Source organism: Schistocerca americana, chromosome 3 (assembly GCF_021461395.2).
Source record: "Schistocerca americana isolate TAMUIC-IGC-003095 chromosome 3, iqSchAmer2.1, whole genome shotgun sequence".
Taxonomy (NCBI): Eukaryota; Metazoa; Arthropoda; class Insecta; order Orthoptera; family Acrididae; genus Schistocerca; species Schistocerca americana.
In genome coordinates this window covers 564361120-564381141 of record NC_060121.1, presented here as the reverse complement: position 1 = coordinate 564381141, position 20022 = coordinate 564361120, and the positions used below count along the sequence as shown (strand labels likewise).

The 20022-nt window shown below is 43.3% G+C and overlaps 1 protein-coding gene across 2 annotated transcripts in view; it reads left to right on the top strand.

Moving 5' to 3' along the window:
- Positions 1 to 20022, top strand: part of LOC124607246 (protein scarlet-like) — a 421917-nt gene that overhangs the window by 227676 nt on the left and 174219 nt on the right. For both annotated transcript variants that reach the window (XM_047139521.1, XM_047139522.1), the window contains exons 2-4: positions 3459 to 3579; positions 8578 to 8676; positions 14115 to 14251. In XM_047139521.1, the coding sequence (XP_046995477.1) occupies positions 3459 to 3579; positions 8578 to 8676; positions 14115 to 14251 (357 nt within the window). The remainder of the gene's footprint in view (positions 1 to 3458; positions 3580 to 8577; positions 8677 to 14114; positions 14252 to 20022) is intronic.

Here is a 20022-nt window from a genome sequence, read left to right as displayed (position 1 = left end):
GACTATGGTTAGCCGTGACTGGTTATCACTGGAATGTCCAGTGTATGAAAATCTGTTGACAAGATAGAGTCAACAACTGCATGCCATTCGTGTCAACGGGCCATCGCGTGATGAGACGAATTAAGGTGTCCTGAAAGGAATAGCCGCAATTTTCTCAGACACAGACAAAACAGAGCGTGTTGACTAGAAAACACGTTTACGGGGCAGGAGGTTACGACACGTTGTGAAGGAAAAGATGTTTCAACAACAGGGTACAAATAGTTCTAAATCGTGAAACTGTCCTCGGATGCATGGCTGAGTTTAAAAGCGGGCATTGGTACTAAATAATTTCGTCAGTCAAATACATAGTGTAACGGGAAATACTCCAGTCCGTGACATTCTCGACTAGCTTTCAAATGTATAAGATTACTGAAGCTAATAACTGGACGTTAAGTGTCATCGCTACCGACATTACTAAGATTCTCGTTTACTTTACAACGCATACTGGGGCCTTTCCATGGTATGTAAGCAGTCGTCTACACAACATAAAGTGGCGATAATGAATTCTATTTTCTTGCTTCATGCACTCCTATTTCCTACTTTACTCTCTCCTCCTTTTTTCATTATTAGTATTATTCTATTGCTCTTGTATATCGTCTTGGCTACTAGATATTTTACAGTCTTCTTTATCTTTTTTAATGTGTTGATTTCTATTTTTGTGTCTTGTAGAATAAGTAACAGTCGGTGTTCGATGCGGAAATCTTGCCAGACACAACTCCCTTTGTTTATTCTCCTTAATCACAAGGCTATAGATGTCAGTTGTCTCGAGGATACCAAGGATGCTGCAGGCATTCGATGCAATGAAACATCTTGACAGATGAGAAATCGTTGCTGTACCGGAACTCGAAACTGGATAATTGATTTCCAGGGGCAACGCCATTACCAGATGAGGTCGGGCATAGATCACTGCCACATTCTAGGTTTTAGTATGCAGCAATCCACTGCTTTTACCTCTAAAGAACGTCTGCTGCATACCTTGTTGATACGGGAGGGAGGAGATAAATGAGAACGGCTAAGCCAAGGTGAGTAGTTGTTTTCGAAGTAAAAACTCTCCTCTGCAGCGACATGTACTTCTAATTCTGATGACAGTAACACCAAACCCAATGATTTATTTTATTACAAAAAAATGGTTCAAATGGCTCTGAGCACTATGAGACTTAACATCTGAGCCCATCAGTCACCTAGAACTTAGAACTACTTAAACCTAACTAACCTAAGGACACCACACACATCCGTGCCCGAGGCAGGATTCGAACCTGCTACCCTAGCGGTCGCGCCCAGAACCGCTCGGCCACCGCGGCCGGCAAGTAGCAAACGCTTACCAGAAAAGTTAGTTAAGTCGACGCCGCTGAATTTCCACCAACATAGAGAAAATTCGGCCATCCCAATCAAGTGTAGCGATGACTCACTTTGAGAAATTTGCATCAAAAAAATATTACGTCACAATGCTCCAGCCAATCCGGATGTCTTATCTTTGGTGTCTTTGGAGCACTGTTTTCTAGCGTGGGAACACGAAAGAAGTAAAAAGTTGCGCTAGACGCCGAACTAGTGGATGAATCATGGAACCATTGTTTCTAGGCAGTGCCCGTCAATGTGAGAAAACTTTCGAGATCTGTACCTCTTCTAGAAATTTTCGCTTAAGAGTGGCACAAAGAAATGCCATGCTGTTTAAGAATCCTGCTTCCACAAGAGAAACGTATTGCAGGTGTCAATAGCAGTAAACGTTTAGCAGAGTTCGCCTGAAAAACGACTCTCCGGGGAGGCGGCGGCGCACAGTAGGTAGCTGGTGTGGCCCAGCGGCTATCCGTCAAACCAGCGGTCGAACACCCCAGGCCTGGCACTTTCCCTACCCTAGAACGCAGCAGAGGTCCGGGCGGTTCTTCTACTGAACTGTCTGCTCTGAGGCTTACATAGTTCACTGAAACCATTTTAAACCTTACCCTGTACGCATGCATGGTATATCTGCAAGTGCAGAGGCGAATGAAGGGAGATATCACATACACAGTCAGTATTTTTGTGTTACAGCTGAAAATAAATCATGGTTTCTGCAGTCGCCTCGATTTCGATTGGATTTATTTGTAATATAAGTAATTTGCATATCAAACAGTATGCAGTTTATGTATAAAAATGTAGCTTATTTGCATACGAACATATCACCGAATGGAAGGAGATGAGGCCTAGTGGTTCGATGGCTTTCAACATACCAGTTATTGTCTCCCGACAAAATGTAATTTTTTTCCAATAACTGACGAGAGGGGTGTACGAAGATATTAGAACTTATGAAGTGTGTGTCGCGGATATGATATTTGAGTTGGGGTGGCAATGGTTAAAACAAAGGCGTTTATCACTGCAGCAGGATCTTTTCACGGAATTTTTATCACCAACTTTCCCCTTTGGGTACGAAAATATTTTGTTGGTACCTAGCTACATAAGAAGAAATGATAATTGTAATAAAATAAGTAAAATCAGAGCTCACACAAGAAGATTTGTGTGTTCATTTTTCCTCTTGTTGTTCGAGCGTAAAACGGTAGATAAATACCTTGCAGGTGGTCCGATAAACCGTCTACCAGGCACTTAATTTCAGAGTAGTTTTTATGTAGATACAAAAGAAATCAACCGCCGTCTTCCGTCAAAATTTAATCTTGTAAAATTAGGCCTCTCTGCAATAAAAGAAACCTTTATAGCAGTCACGAAGTGTTTCGCAAGTGTAGATCATTTCTCTCTAACTTTCACTGAATGAAAGCTGAGGCTTTGACATTAACAATAACAGGGAACGTGATAAAGTGGTATGGATGTGTTAGGTTTCCAAGACTCAAGTACAACTGTATTATCGTGAACTGATATAAGAAATCTTTTTATTTCTCCTTTCCTGGACTAATAACGTCCCTTGATGTGACAGAAAACGTAATACTGTAGAATGTCCGGGAATGGAAATGAGGACAGTATAATTTGTGGACTCGATGTGATTGCTCAGATAGCCTATACATTATCCCTTTCATTCTGAATATGGATCTTCCGTCTTCTCTCTTTGGTTGTTATCTACTCTGGAATTCTCTTGTATTTAATTTGTTCACAATCAGAGCTGAAAATCGTCTCACAGAGCCAGATGTGTAGGTATCTACACAATTTATCGTAGACTCAAGACTACAGTGCTATTTGGCTTTCTTTAAGTATCGGAAACGACTGTCAGTGGTGGTAGTCAAATTAACTACGACTAAAGTATCGCAGAAAAAGTAGATAGTTGAACGTCGAACTCTGGTATTACCAGCCCACAAGATTATCAGCTACACAATTGTTGCGTAATCAGACGGATTTGTGGTGTATAGGATAACTAAACATGGAAGTGCGACCGACATTTTCGGCAGCAGAGATTGAGTCAGATGGCACATGTTAACACTAGACCGTTACGTGTGTTTCAGAGCAAGAAGAACAATTATGGCGTGGCCCTCACCTGGAGGGACCTGTCGGTGTACGTCATGAAGAAGAAGACAAGGGTTTTCTTGTCCTCATCACAGACCTACACTCGAATCATCAATAATGGTACGTAATTCCATGTATTAATTTCTTCATTTTATGTACGCTATAACTCTGAAAGTTCGCCATACTGAGCTCACTAAAATTCTACATTCAATTTTTCGGCACAAGTACAGTCCATGGTAACTCTACCACTACGTACTTGACTTGTTTAGCGGATTTCTCTGTTGAGACTTACGTCGACCGTTGATGGAATTTTATTGCAGACCAACGAAGCAACCACCTAGAATTTTTTTTTGTCCGCCACCATGGTCCCTGACCCTACCAAAGGATGAACGTGGGCTCCTACCCCAGTGAAGTTCTACCTCGAGTGGACGGTAGCGAAACGATCAAATGACTTCCATGGATTAAGTTGGTGACTTCGATGGATTAAGTTGGTGAGCTACATGAAGAAAATGTAGTAGCTCTAGATTAGAAAGCTAATATTGACGCTAGGAAGGCCAAAGCACTGACTACTTGCTCCAACAGTATTGCCACCTTGCGACGGCTTGGATTGAGAATAATGCAGGAGCTCCTCACTAGACCAGTCTCCTACATGAACTCTGCCGTTAGTGGTGGAAAAATGGACAGCTGGATTGATTTTTTCCCTGGCCTCGACGAACTGCGATAAAGAAATGTAGTTAGCTTATTCTATTACTACAAAGTTCGATAGAAAATTTGCAGCATCGTGAAGAAACTGTTAGAAAATCCTAAAATTTAACTCAGACATGACTGATTATATTAGTACACCATTAAAAATTCCATTTGGTATCCTACTATGCTGTTACAAGGAAAACTGAATGAATCGTGAAGTCACAACCAGCATCATGGAAGCGTATGGTGCCCGCCCCTATGTTCGATATAACTTTTTTGTTCACCAGCACTGATTGCTGTAGGAGACTGAGGTCAGTTGCCTTATCCCACACGTTTTCGGTCGTCGCAGTGTCAGTGAAATGTGAGTCAATGAAGAACTGGCATGCTCTGTACATTGAATGACGCTTCCACATTCTCAATAAGAAGTGACTGATCGATGTTATGTTAAAACATACGGCCCTAATAGCTGAATAGAGAGAGAGAGAGAGAGTGATGTTGTCATCAAATGTTTTGTTGCAGTAGTTGCTGTCTGAAACATCAGAGGTTCACGTCACACGGAACCGACGACTATATACCATGCATATTGCACTCTAGTTTCTGCTATTCCTCCAGTAAAATGCTTGAAAGTGTACACAGAAGCGCAGATTTAATGTGATGCCTAGTTTGACACCGGAGAAAAGAGGGAGCTAAGTGACAGAGTGGCGCGTATGCAGCGATTTGCTGCTGCGAGTATTTGTACTCGTGTCCCTGTTGCAGGGCGTCACAGCGTGTTGCGGGATCTGTGGTTCCGTGTGTTCTTACACCTAGTGAACTGTCAACCAAAACCACGGCAGAAAGTTACCAACGTAACAGGAACGGTGATTTTCTTAATGTGAGGAGTCACAGCTATGTGGAATTTTCTGAAGATAAGTCTTTCGCAATCTGCCTGTTATTTCCTTCAGGACTTACTACTGCAGTTTTGGCTCTGTAACCACTGTCATTCTATTCTGCAATTATAACACACATTCCAACATCAGTACGTTATTATGACATTACATTACAGTTTACACCTATTGGGAAGCCTTTGTCGATTAGTATTGTTATATACCCCGTTACAAACAAAGCTATTGAAGATCTAACTCCCAATCTCTGGCGTCTTAGTAGGATTACCTATTATTCTTGTGTCAAAAATTTTGACAACATGTATGATAATTTCAATTCGTACTCTAACAATAAATATAAGTGGTCTTAACAGACGGTCTCTGCGTGGTGAAATACTTTGAGTTTTTCTAGGCATGTGACATGACATGAAATGTATCTAATTTCGAAAGCACTATTTTGGTATACATAGACAGGACAAGACCCTCAATCCGTTAATAATTAATTAACGAAGCTAACTTCTCGAGTATGGATTAATTTTTAATTTTAAGCAAACGTTAACGAACTCTTCAACTACCATGAACTTTCTCTTACTCCGAATAGTTACTTAGGTACCATGCCGCCCTTGGAAATCATGTTTTGTCAAGTTGGGGACATGACGGTGTTGAATACGCCAGGGTACATATTGTAGGGAAAAGAGACTTTAGCCAAGTAGCAAAAATTTCTTTCTTCACTGAAGCATATAATATAATGATTTGTAGGCAACAGTTCACACGATGAACAAGATCGTACATCGGAGTGCAATCACACACTTAGCATAAATTTATCTGTAAGTCTGAGAGTGGATTTAGTAAAAGTTTGTGAGATTGGCAGAATTTTGTGAGCCGTTAACAAGACTAAATCAATAGACCAAGTTGGTTGTATTCTAATATGTGTCTGATCAGTGTCGAATCAAAGATAAATTTCTCCTGTGGTTCCTTGCATTTAGAGAACACAGGTAGTAGAAAATTGTTCTCGAGTGTCAACATATGGGACCAATAGGCAAAATCTGACTTAGAATTAAACTGGGTAAGACTTTACGAGGACTCGCCCATTATTTCGACGTGCATGTTGGTAACGCCTGTCGCGAACTATCATGCGAGTAGCTGCTCGTGCAGCTCAAGACGTAAGTATACCTTTTCGTTGCGATTATGGGAGAAATACTTAGTATTTCACGTAGCAACAACCTTAACATACTATGTACTTTATTATGATCAAACGAAATTTTTGGAGAAAAGGCACTTAGTTTGCTGTGTCATACACGCACAAACGAATAATTTAATAGATCTTTCGTTTTCTGCTTTTTCCACACTTGGCCTCCTGTTATTGGTATATACATTGCCTGATCATAAAATTGAAGCTCCCAGAGGAGGTGTAGGAAACGAAATGAAACTTAGCGGGATGAGAATATATTTGACGCTATGGTAGTATGAGCCCACTTATCAATATAAAGCTGCATCCCCTCTGGTCTTGATGCGTACACTGATTCGATTCGAAAGTGTCATAAAACCATTATAGCCTTTCCTGAGGCAAGCGGGCCCACAGCTGTTTTAACTGGATATTGATACACAGGATAATTCCACTGGGTTGCAGCTGACGTCCGAACTGGTTCCACAAGTCTTATGTGAGGCAGATCTGGTGTTCTTGCTGGCCACAAAAGTATCTCAGAATCACACAGACAGTTCATAGATACACGTGCCGTGTGTGGACGAGATTGTCCTGCTGAAAAATATCAACAGGATACTTTTGCATGGGAGGTAAATCATAGGGACACAGGATGTCCACAACGTATCGTTGTGACGTAAGAGGTCCCTCAGTCAACACCAGCCTTAACTTACATTCCCGATGGCTCCCCACGCTCCGACGCCAGAAGTCCTCCCTGGGACACCCTCATACTCTCCGACGACGGTCTTCTGGGCGATTCATCGTTCAGCACAGTGCGACGCCATTCATCAGCAGTCCATGCTTCCCGGTTACGACACTACTCCAGACGACTGTTTCCTTTTTGGTGTTGTAATAGCCTGTGAAAGATAATTCCTTTGTCCGGTTGCTGCTAGTTTCAAGACGATGCAGAATGTTTCAGGGAGCCCATTATGTGTTATCGGATGGCAAGCGCACATGTGAAAGGTTTATAACTTGCATTGTGCAGAATACGGTGATTCTTGCTTGTGGTGGTGCCACGTGGTCTACCGGAAACTTGACGACGAGTGTCCTTGCCTTCAAGTTCCCATGCAGTCTGCAGTCCAAACAGTGTCACAGTCACATCAGAGTGCCCCACAAATCAGGATGTTGCATGATCCGACCAACCGGCAAATGGAGATACACAGTGAGGTCCTTTTCAAACTCTGCTAGGTGGTGGTAACACGAGTACGGGGCATCGCTGCGTCCATCGCAGTGACCACTGATCACGCACTGTAGGTACCCTACCAGGTCTGCTGTCAACACTAAACGCAAGCAACACTAATGCAGTCTGGTGGTCGTCCTACCTGTCACGAAGAACTGCAGCTACAATCATTTAAATAACCGTCAACAGTGTTTACAGTTTCGAGGTTCACTGACATATGACCTCGTCTTCTGAGTGCCTCATCTTTTTGTCAAAGAATGTATATAGCGCAGTGGTCTGGACAGAAGTAAACAACTTCCAAGCTAATCAGACCTCCGACTATGCTGCCGATTAGTCATCACAAACTAGATTCAGTTCTTCAAACGAAATCATTGACAATATTAGAACACAGATAGTGAAAAAGTATTCGAAAGACTCTTCACTTACCGAAGGCCTACTAGAGTGGCGGATGACCATAAAACTGACGGTATCCTTTAACTGATTATCCCACCAATTAATGTTATTTCTGTGTAGTGGGTCTTTGTTGTACATTTATCGGTATTCACTTGGAACGTTGGTCACGGTTTAGAATTTAACAAGTCACAGAACATACTGAACATTGCTCTGTACTGTCGACGTCTCGACTGACGTGACCTGGTGGAATGCTGCCACATGGTTCGTCCCATCGCATCACCACCTGCTCGCGCACACTATCGAACATCATATTACAGAAATTCTTTGCGATGCTGTCTAGTGTAGCGCGAGTTTCAGCCTGTCATTTCGTTTATGTTAGCCAGAAGGAGAGTTTTTAACTGCATCATGACTTAACTGACGCACTGTATATATATCCGTAACGCCTTTAAGCGGAAAAAACATAAAATGAAAAAAGGACCATCCACGTAACGAGAATAATTCGAACCTTTTGAAACCACAATCAAGATTCATACTTCCGACAGAATAACTAACAACATTTCGACACAAAGTGTGCAAATGGATGTCGTCAACTTGTGAAGGAGGTGCACAGCCAATAACTGATCTGTACCGTTAAGAAATATAGTGCTTCAAGACACTTTGCAAAATTCAGCAGCAAATTATATGGGTGCAGCCGATTTTTGTTATGTATTGTAATTACAAATGGTGGTCAACTGGAGTTACGCCATTGTTTTTCTCGAGTGGACAGTAATCTGCATTGTGTGTTTTGCTTTTGACAGTGACGGGAGCCGTGCTGCCTGGATCACTGGTGGCGCTAATTGGGGGCAGCGGCGCTGGGAAGAGTACCCTGCTGGCGGCCCTCGCTCACCGATCCCCTGGTGAGTCCAGCTGCCACCGAGTGCCACTCAACAGTGCACGTAGAGGTCTTCCAGTGTGCTGCCTCACCAGTGACTACATCATAGTATCAGACTTAACTACAACCTTGCCAGTACTGCCATCATTCTCTCACTGAAGCAAGGACACCATCCTCCTGGTAAGGGTACCCCTACATCACTGTGTCATGCTGGTGAGTAGACCATCACCGACGCAGTGGGACCCAAAAATACAATATACTCATCTGGAGCTAGTGAACTCGATAAAACCTACCTGTTGAACCACTTCCCAGTTACAGGTATGTCTCGCCGAACTGAATCTATGATACCCTCCCCAGTAAACCATAGCCACAACATGTGGCACGCTAACTACAGAGGGAAATCTTGTGCATTCCACTGCCACTGCATATGTATGTCAGGCTAGGCAGTTACTAGTCTCTTGATGCATTTAAGAATGGCAGTATGATCCTGTCGTGGCCGTAATGGCAGTATTATATACTGTGAGTCCCAATAATGCTGCGACAAAATTTGAGGGGCTGTAGTGAATGTCTTGAGGGACAAATAGAGGATGGGAGCCCGTGTCTGGAAACGTCATCCAACGATGCTACAGAGTGTCGAAGTTATAGCGGCTGGTGATTAGGCCACCTCCTTGGCACCAAACGTGCCTTCGTACGGTGACAGACCATAGACGGGACATCTACCCACGTTGTATGTCATTAAGTGGTCGCGACTGATTGCCACGAAGACGGAGCTACTTGCTCTGTAGACAGGCCTTGTCTTCCACGAATGTGATGATCTATTACCGTGATGCATGACGGTTTCGGACATGGACTTCCAGCAGCAGTTTTGTTTTCCTTCTGTATACAAAAACCACTGGAGGTTTTGGAGGGTATCAGGAGAAAAACAAACTGCGGATGGAAATCAGTGTCCGAAACGGTCGTCCACAGAGGCAACAAAGCATCGCATTCATAGGAGACAGTGCCTTTCTGTGTATCAGATAGCGCCATCTTCTCCACTGGCGATCGTAGCGATCAGTCACAATTAATGGATAACATACAACATTGCGGGACGTTCCGCCTATGGTCTGTCAGCATACAAAGGCACGTTTGCGGCCGAACAGTTGGTCTAGTGACAGGTGCCCGAGAATATAACTTCCAGCCTGTGTAGCGTCTTTGGAGCCTTCCGGACACAGTTTCCTATCCACTACATGTTCCTCAAGACGCCTGCTACGATCCCTCGAAGTTTGTCGCAACACTTCTGGGGCACCCGGTATATGTCTCACACAAGTGGGAGAAAAACACTTCCCTAATGGCCGCTATCACAACTGTTAGTGGTTGTTGTATTCATGGTGCCAGTATAACTCTTTCTCATAAATGTCAACACCAGTCTCACGCAAATGATGCCACCGTCCATTAAGGGTGAATATTAATGAAACTGACAAGCTGCAGGGACGGATTCCTAACTGAAAATGGGGGAAAAAAGGTTCTATGAACATGTGCCCGGAAATAGACAGTGTGCGTGCAACAACAACAAATCATTGCGAACACAGTACAGAGATGCATCGCACCTACGTCACAACATATGTTCAAAGTAGTCTCCAAGTGATTGCAAATTATAGGAATGGTAGCGATTATCATGCAGGATGCACATAATCGTAATTCGGCTACATCGTGTCCGCGGGCGATTTGCCTGGAGCTTGTACTAGGGTTCGTCTCTACATCCTGTGGAAACGGGTTTTCTCAGTTTGGTGTACGCATCGTCCGCTGCCTCCCAGCACTTCCGTCTTTCTGAAAGGACCCATGACACAGAAACGCCCAAAAAGAGGTTGAAATGTTGTGGTGAGTGTCTATGAGGGTACCTTTTGGTATAGCCGTGCTACATCTTCACCATTTCTGTCTGCTTGGCCGTACACAAACACCATTTCGGCTTATTCCGGAAACGAATACCTGATGATTCTGCTGCTTACAGCACGCTGCGTCAATCAAACAGTCTGCAACACATAAGGAACGCACGGAAATTGGTCAGTGGAACTTTCGTTCGTCAGCGCCATCTACCGTGGAAGCGCTGCATTTCCGGACACATATTCATAGGACCCTTTTAGCTCCATTTCCTGTCAGGAATCCGTCTCTGAAGTTTGTCGGTTTTATTAAAGTTCACCCTGTATGGTGTGTTTTCCACAGCTCGTTCATCCCTCTGCCTCTACTCTCTTGATGCGATATAGAAGTGCATGTGTATTCTAAATTACTTTGCACAATTCCCTTGAACACGCGTGCACGGCAAGTAACTTTCAAGTAAAATGTCTCACCTGATCAGGAATATACATAATGGATGTAGGAATGCAGACTGTAGACGCATGGTTGACGACAAACGGAAATTCGAGAGTGGCGTGTGTCATGCCCGGGGAGCCAAATTTTAAGGCGGCCGCTCGCAATAAGCGGGAAATCTGAGTTCGGGTCCCGGACCGGAACAAATTTTCGCCGTCGTGATTCCATTCTACAGCTGATGGTTGCCCATATTTGCAATTGAGGATACACATAACGTAACTCTCTTGAAGCATATAGTCAGTCACGCCTTTGGGGGTACTGTGATTTTCGTCGTGAGTCCCATTCGTGCACTAAGTCTGTCTCACGTTGCTGATACATCTACTGCTCTCACGGCGAGACAAATCGCCACCTTATGCCTTACAGAAACTAGTTTCATTATCATTACTCAGTTGATGGCTCTATGCCACCAGTTGCCTTACATCAGCGCTCTCACGGTCTCCTGGTAAGTTGCATTGACAGTGTATGTATGTTTCACATTGTTCCGTTCAGTACCACCACAGTACAAGTGTCTCGATATGGTGCAGCTATCGTTACCCTCCTGTTGAACTGTGCCACCGTGCATCATATCTCTGTAAGTATGAAAAACGGAAAAACGGAAAAACTCGGAAAAACGGTAGGTGCCGTAAGAACACACTAATAAACAAAGTGAAATAAACATAGTCTAACTTCAAATAGGAACGAGGCTAGAAATTAGCAAGGCTGAACACACACCGTATCCGCAGTCTGCTCAGGGAGATAACACGCCACCAAATCAGCTAAACTGGCAGCACATTGTTATGACACCGGACGAGAAATGGCGCATGCACAGAGTTACAGAAAGACTGAATCGAGAGTACCAACGAGAAGGATGCAAAGTGGCTGTTTAGTGTTATTAAACTAATCGCCCAACAAGGAAGGGGATGGATATATTGACAGCCAAAGGCTATGCGTAAGGAATATGCTTCTATTCAGGTGTTCTTACGGCACCTACGGTTTTTTCGAGTTCTTCCGTTTTCCATAATTACTGAGATACGCCCTTATTTTATAGACTGCGACTGGTTTTCGGGCCCAAACATTTAACATGGACCACCGCTTTATAGCGAATTATTATTTACATATTTATTGCCTTCCCAATGAAATGGGACTTTCTTGTAACTATTTTACCCAAGTACTGCAATTATTTGAAAGATAATTTAAGTATATTATTCTTGGTGGCCTTACGTGATTTTAATAACTTATTTTTAAAAATTGGTAGTTCCAAAAAGTTAATATGTTATTCCTCTAACGTATAGATTACCTGATGATTCATTTTAAGAACGCGAACCCGTCGTGACCTTCCAATAAAGGGAACTTAGCAGCCTGAGCAGAAGACATTTTATTCAGCATGCAGAATTTCTGCTGCGGCTACTCTCATTTTAAAGTTATGTAGTCCCCATGAGTTGTTCACAATTGCATAGCGTGCGTAGATTTGCTGCTGCTGAGTAAGTGTTTAAAGAAAACAAACAGATAAGGTCACCAGTCTCCGACTCACCCCCCATGACACAACCAGTGTACGCAATCCGTCTGCTTGCATAGTAAATTCTGTGGGCGGGTCCGAGAAAATGTTCTAAATGTTTCCATAGCGCGTATCTGACACGGAACAAGGGAACCAGCGAGGTATTCACCTCGAGGGATTTGGGAAACCCGCTAAAAAACACATCCGGGCTGAACGGCACATCACCCCTTCGACGATATTGAGCCGAGCGGATTCGACCCGTGGATGGTAAACCTCCCACAGCGCTAGCGCAGCTACCCGGGAGGGTAAGCGTAGATTCTTTCTGTCTGACATGATAGAAATGACCTATTCTAAGGAATGTACTTAAGAAAGATTGTTTCAATTGTTAACATGAAAATACACTGAAGCGCCAAAGAAACTGGTACAGGCATGCGTGTTCAAATACAGAGATATGTAAACAGGCAGAATACGACTCTGCGATTGACAACGCCTGTATAAGACAACAAGTATCTATTACTGCTGCTACAATGACAGATTTGATGATTTAAGTGAGTTTGAGCGTGGTGTTATAGACAGTGCAAGAGCGATGGGATACATCATCTCCGATACAGCGATGAAGGGGAGATTCTCCCATACGACCATTTCACGAGTGTACCGTGAATATCAGGAATCCGGTAAAATATCATTCAACGTGACTGAAATGCAACCCTTCCGCAAATTGCTGCAGATTTCAATGCTGGGCTACCAGCCAAGTGTCAACGAAGTACCAAAAAATGGGCTTTAGGAATCGAAGAGCCAATCGTGTACCCTTGATGACTGCACGACACAAAACTTTGCGCCTCGCCTGGGCCCGTCAACACCGACATTCGACTGTGGACGACTGGCAACATGTTGCCTGGTCGGACGAGTCTCGTTTCAAATTGTATCGAGCGGATGGACTTGTGCGGGTATGGAGACAACCTGATAAATCATGGACCCTGCATGTCAGCAGAGAATAGTTCAAGTTGGCGTATGCTCTGCAATGGTGTGTGGTGTGTGCAGTTTGAGTGATATGGGACCCCTGATACGACTCTGACAGGTGACACGTACGTAAGCACCCATTTCTGTCCATTGTGCATTCCGACGGTTTTGGGCAATTCCAGAAGGACAATGCGAGACCCCACACGCCCATAATTGCTACAGAGTGACTCCAAGAACACTCCTCTGTGTTTAAACAATTCCGCTGGCGACCAAACTCCCCAGAAATGAACATTCTTGAGCATATCTGGGATGCCTTGCAACGTGTCTTTCAGAAGAGATCTCCACCCCACGTACTCCTTCAGATTTATGGACAGCCCACCAGGATTCATGGAGCCAATTCCTTCCAGCACTACGTCAGACATTAGTCGAGTCCATGCGACGTCGTGTTGCTGCACTTCTGCTTGCTCGCGGGGGCCCTACACGGTATTAGGCAGGTGTGCAGTTTATTTGGCTCTTCAATGTGTAACAAACTGGATATCATTGGCTTCTGATGACTAACATATGCTACTGTTCTCGATGACTTCATCTCGCTTCTGTAGGTGACCTGTTTTGACCATATTTGAAGTTATCTTTTGACATGGTGGTGAGTTGACTGTGAGACGAGATTGTCTTGTGCGTCTGCGCAGCGGGCACGATCGTCGACGGCGAGGTGCGCATGGACGGCCTGGCGCTGGACGACTCGGTGCGCCAGCTGACGGGCTTCCTGCACCAGCACGAGGCGTTCTTCAGCAGCCTCACCGTCAGGGAGCATCTCTCCATCATGGTGCGTAGCGCCTCCCCACCAAGTTTTCCGCTTGGCTGGTGGCTTGCAGAATACCACTTTCAGACAAGACTCTTCTAATGCGATTCTTCAGTTTCTCCCGGCGTATATCTTGCTCGAACAGTCCACGGTTGTACTGCCAGTCCATGTGTCCAACGGGCACAATATTTCGGCGATCAGACGTCTCGCCATCGTCAGGTACGCTGACGAACTGAGCAACTGAGGGTGGGCGGCCGTCTTAAATCACCTTCGCCTCCGAGGCAGTTCACCCATGGACTGTTCGAGCAAGGCTCTTCTAGTCTTCCATGCTCCACAGAAGCTTTCGTGATATACTGTAGTGACTTCTGAAAGGCTGAGAGCGAAAAGCTCGCCTTGGAAGACGTCATATCAAGAATATATTTATTCCAAAGGCATATTTTTTTAAGGGAGCAGTGCACAAAAACATGAAAACCAACACAAGTCTATAGTCATGGGCTTTAACAATAAATGCGAGGACTTAATCTCTTGTCACACCGACACATAAAGAAATTTTCAGGCAAATTTCAACCAGGACTGGGCCTTGTTACCAAGACAGGACATACGCCTCATTTGGCAAACTTGGCAGTTACACGCAGTAAACCGACGGTGCATGGTAATTGCAGCTTTTAAGAGGCAATACTCAATAACAATGGAAATCAGCAAAAGCTACTCAGTAATAAAAACATGAAAACAGACTTCTGCAGATTACACAGAGAGCAAACGACACACCAAACGTTTCAGAAATCAAAAACATATTAACTAAACTCTGAAAATATTAAATATAAGAGCTATTAGCTTTTAAAAATAGTAGAACAGGCAATAATTAATCTCGCTAATACTATCCTGATTATGAGCCAATAAGCCGTCAATAAAGTTTTCCTAAAGTTAAGGTTTTCTGTTAAGACCCAGTGCAAGGAAAACGATACAGTACACTGTCTTACACACACACAGTCAGTCTTAACAGAAAACATGTTAATTATGTTTTAAAAATAATATACAACAAAATTTCTTTCGAGTTAATTGTAAATAAACATGTTTCAAATTTCTTCTTTTAGTTGTACTGTGAAACCTTGCTTCTTGCTAAATTTCATGGTCCTGAGACTACAGGATACATCCTATAGGTTCTGATGAGTAAGTTTGCGGATACCAAATTATGTGATATAAATGGATGTATCCTTTGATTGCATTGACTCAGAAGCTCCACGTTTTAACAACGCCAACCGAGCATAGGCATTAGTTTCAACTTTCCCACGTTTACCCGTTACAGAGAAAAAGTGTTCTCGATAGACAGACCGACAACCGAGTGATCTAATAGGGCTTTATTTTTACCGATTCGGGTATGGTGCCCTAAAAAACATAGCCTTGTCGATACAAATGTTTATTAGAGTATCTAGTAAAAATCTCAGGTATATCGGTCAAGAACTCTTAGAGATTTGTGACAAGTGCATTTCCCCTTTATGTATTGTATACGTATTTATATAACGAGTGTTTCAAAATGAATACGGCGTTTGTAAGGCTTTGTGACATATATTACGTACAGCTTATATTTACAAATAGTACTTCAAACGAAAGAACAACTCAGACAGTTATGTTTCTATACCTGTGCACATGCACATGACCTGTTTCCTGTGTCTTTGTTTAGAAAGCGCTAACAGCAAAGATGGCGACTACTGAACCCAAAGCTTTTTGTGTTTTACAGTTGGAAATGCCTGAATGTGTTGTTACAATGCAACGAGTGTTGCATATTAAGTTCCATTGTACTACTAAAAGTGATATTAACATCAGTACATGGTATCTTGAGAGTGAAGACACCGGCTGTCTTTGTGAAAGGAAGGACGAAGGCGACTAAGGGTGACTGAAGAAATCGTTGAACGAATGAGAGAGTTAGTCATGCGTAGCCCCAGCCAATCACTCTGGAACGCTGATAGTGAATTAGCAATTTCAGTGACGTCTGTGTTGAGACTTTTAAGGAGACGTTTACAACCACGTGCTTATCGCTTGTCGCTTGTAGTTGTTAAAAATTCTGAAATCTACAGTTTACGTGCCAAATTTTCAATCAAAATGGAGATTTTCTGGATCGTATCGTCCGTCACTGATGAATCATCTTTTCACTTACGTAAGTGGAAATGTGAACACACACAATATGCGCATCTTGGGGTCAGCAAATCCCAACGAGATACTGCGGTTGCAGTGAGACTCCCGTAAACAGAGTGCTTTTTGTGTCATCTCCTGGCTGAAAGTTTAAATGGGCCTATCGTTTTCGATGAAGCAGTTGTAATTGGTGTCTCTTATGGTGATGCGCTAGAATGTAGCTCTTTCCTCAATTTGAAGAAGCTGGACCACAAAACTTTATTTGGTAGCAAGATGGTGCGCCTCCTCACTGGCGTAACTCAGTATGCTATTGGTTAGATAACGTTCTATACGACTACCGGATTGTCCATAATGGGGTGGATGACAGAACTTGTTTCGTATGGCTCCCACGATCACCCAATCTGTCACCACGCGATTTTTACCTTTGAGGGTTCACGAAGGACCGTGCGTATGTGCCTCGGCTACCACGTGATCTACCCGACTTAAGAAACTGGACTGAGGGAATCGTTACAACAACAATTTCAGACACACCTATTAAGGTTTGGGAAGAACTCAGCTATCGACTATGTATGCCATGTGACGAATAGTGCTCACACTGAACAATTGTAAGAAAAACTGTTTTAGTTGCTTTTTCATTTGATGCTTTATTTATAATTGTAAGTATAATCTAACAAATGATACGAAGTCTTCAAACCGGGTTATTCATTTTGAAACACACAGTATTATATATTAAATGCTGTCCTTTGTTTGTTTTAAGAACTTCTTGGGGGAATTGTGGAAATGTTTACAAACAAATAAATTTAGTGAATACATGATAGTTATTTAATTCAAACTCTATATCACCTATCCAGTATAAGATACCCAGCTCACACCACATCAAGTGGAATTTTGCTCATGACTCTCAGTGAGCCTTGACTTTTCCCTTATTAGGAAGGGGAGAATTTGACTTAGTTGTAAGCGGTTCCGTAAGTGCCACGTCGCAACGGGTCTGCGAGAACAGACTCGGCCCCAACAAAGAAATGCGGGGCATCCGCACGACCTTACGGAGAACGAAAAAGCGACGCTTTTATTGATTAGATAATTTGCTGATCACAAGGGTTAATGGGGGATAGCAAGCTACTCCTATGTGGGAGGGGAATTTCATTGAATTGATGAATGCACATAGACGTTAGTATGAAATCTTTATTACAGAAAGAGTGTAAACGAGAACTTGCAAAAATACAAAGAAAATAAGGTCGTTATTTCGGCTCGTTCAGATACTGTTGTACATGATTTTGTGGGAGGAAGGAAACACTGATTCAGCAGTGTGCTCCTCCACAATAGCGAAGAACAAGAGGAGTAGCGGGAAAAGGAATATGCGATCTGATCGTTGTGACTAAAGACATGAGCTACCAGTTTTACAAGAGACTGGAATTACGATCATGCAGTCGCCACTACCGCAGACTGAACAGATTAAGGTTCAAATGGTTCAAATGGCTCTGAGCACTATGGGACTCAACTGCTGTGGTCATCAGTCCCCTAGAACTTAGAACTACTTAAACCTAACTAACCTAAGGACATCACACACATCCATGCCCGAGGCAGGATTCGAACTTGCGACCGCAGCAGTCGCACGGTTCCGGATTGCGCGCCTAGAACCGCGAGACCACCGCGGCCGGCCACAGATTAAGGGATAAATGCCAGAATGAGAGAGTGACAGAGACTCCTCCCCACCGAAAACCAAATAAAGGGCGTGAATATCCTTCACAGCAACCCTCGTTTATGCGAAAAAAATAAAATCACTGGAAGACTAAGAAGTTGCTATGGAAGTAGCAGTACGCAAGACAAACAGCTCACTACGTGGTCGCTTGTTTTAGCACAAAGGACCTAAGTCAAATTCGGGGAGGTATCTTGTAGAATCCTAAATCCACACGCGTATCACAAGAAAAAGAATAAAGAATAGATGCTAAAGGCGATACTGCACCTTTGAGGACAAGATTCTTTGCCCTGATATAGCTCGTGACCTCGCGCTCGTAAAGGACAAACGTCAGACGCCAACATTACTCACGAATTATCGAATTAACGAAACAAAATTTATAAGAAACGAAAAGAAAATAGCGCTCCCTTACTAACGAATCCATACTGCTCTAAGTGTATTATAACCAAGTTGGCATTCACTTAGTACACACATGTTTACCGATATCAGCATCGTTATCTGAAGCGATCAGGAACAGGACAGAACTGACCGAGCTTCCACGTCTCACTGGATAGCTGGGAGCGTTTGGGTGCGAGAATTGGCGCGCCTCTAACCCGGCCCGTCAGAGAGCACTGTATTTCTGCTGAACACCGGAAAATGGCTCGTGATTCGTCTGAAGACGGTCAGAGTTTCGTGAGGCAGGCTACAAAATGTTCAAACGTGTGTGGAATCTTATGGGACTTAACTGCTAAGGTCATCAGTCCCTAAGCTGACACACTACTTAACCTAAATTATCCTAAGGACAAACACACACACCCATGCACGAGGGAGGACTCGAACCTCCGCCAGGACCAGCCGCACAGTCCATGACAGCAGCGCCTGAGACCGCTCGGCTAATCCCGCGCGGCTGGCAGGCTACTTTGCAGCGTAAAAATGGAGTGAGAGGTTAAGCTTCAGGGTTGGTTCTACAGTTTGTGAGAGTAGGAAGGGGGACAACTTTGGCCACTACGTAGCATTCACTGGTCTCACATGCTTCTTACAGCAACAATCAGTGAGGGAAAGGGAAGCCATCATGGCCACTCCAGAGGGACTACTAAATTTGGTTTAAAAATAATTAAAAATATTCAGCGGCCATCCTCTACATCTACATCTACATCTACATGATTACTCTGCGATTCACATTTAAGTGCTTGGCAGGGGGTTCATCGAACCACAATCATACTATCTCTCTACCATTCCACTCCCGAACAGCGCATGGGAAAAACGAACACCTAAACCTTTCTGTTCGAGCTCTGATTTCTCTTGTTTTATTTTGATGATCATTCCTACCTGTGTAGGTTGGGCTCAACAAAACATTTTCGCATTCGGAAGAGAAAGGAAGAGAAAGTTGGTGACTGAAATTTCGTAAATAGATCTCGCCGCGACGAAAAACGTCTTTGCTTTAATGACTTCCTTCCCAACTCGCGTATCATATCTGCCACACCCTCTCACTATCTCATCGTTAGTGTAATATTGCAATAAAAAATTGTCTATCCATGTAGGTATCCCATTGAAATGGTAAAATGATGAAAGAAACGCTAAAAGAGAAAAATACGTAAGGCGTGCGTAGTGAATGAGAATGAGATACACGTCTGTCAGTATATCAGAAATATTTGTATCCCATGTCCGTCGAAATGCTTGTTAGATCATTGTGTAAAAATTTGAAGTAATTTGCTGAAGAACTTTTTGACACTTTTTTGATAACCTTCCCCATTTACACACTCTGAGACAAAACAAAAAGACGCACCACGAAGGAATTACCTTAAGCGGACAGTGATCGGTGGATGTAATGTACATTTAGAGACAAACAAATTATTACGTTTCAAAAAAAAATGGCTGGTTTGTTCAAGAGAAAGAGCTTCACAAATTGAGAAAGTCAATAACGCGTTGGTCCACCTGTGGCCCCTGTGCAATCATTTATTCGATTGGTATTGATTGATAGAGTTTCTGG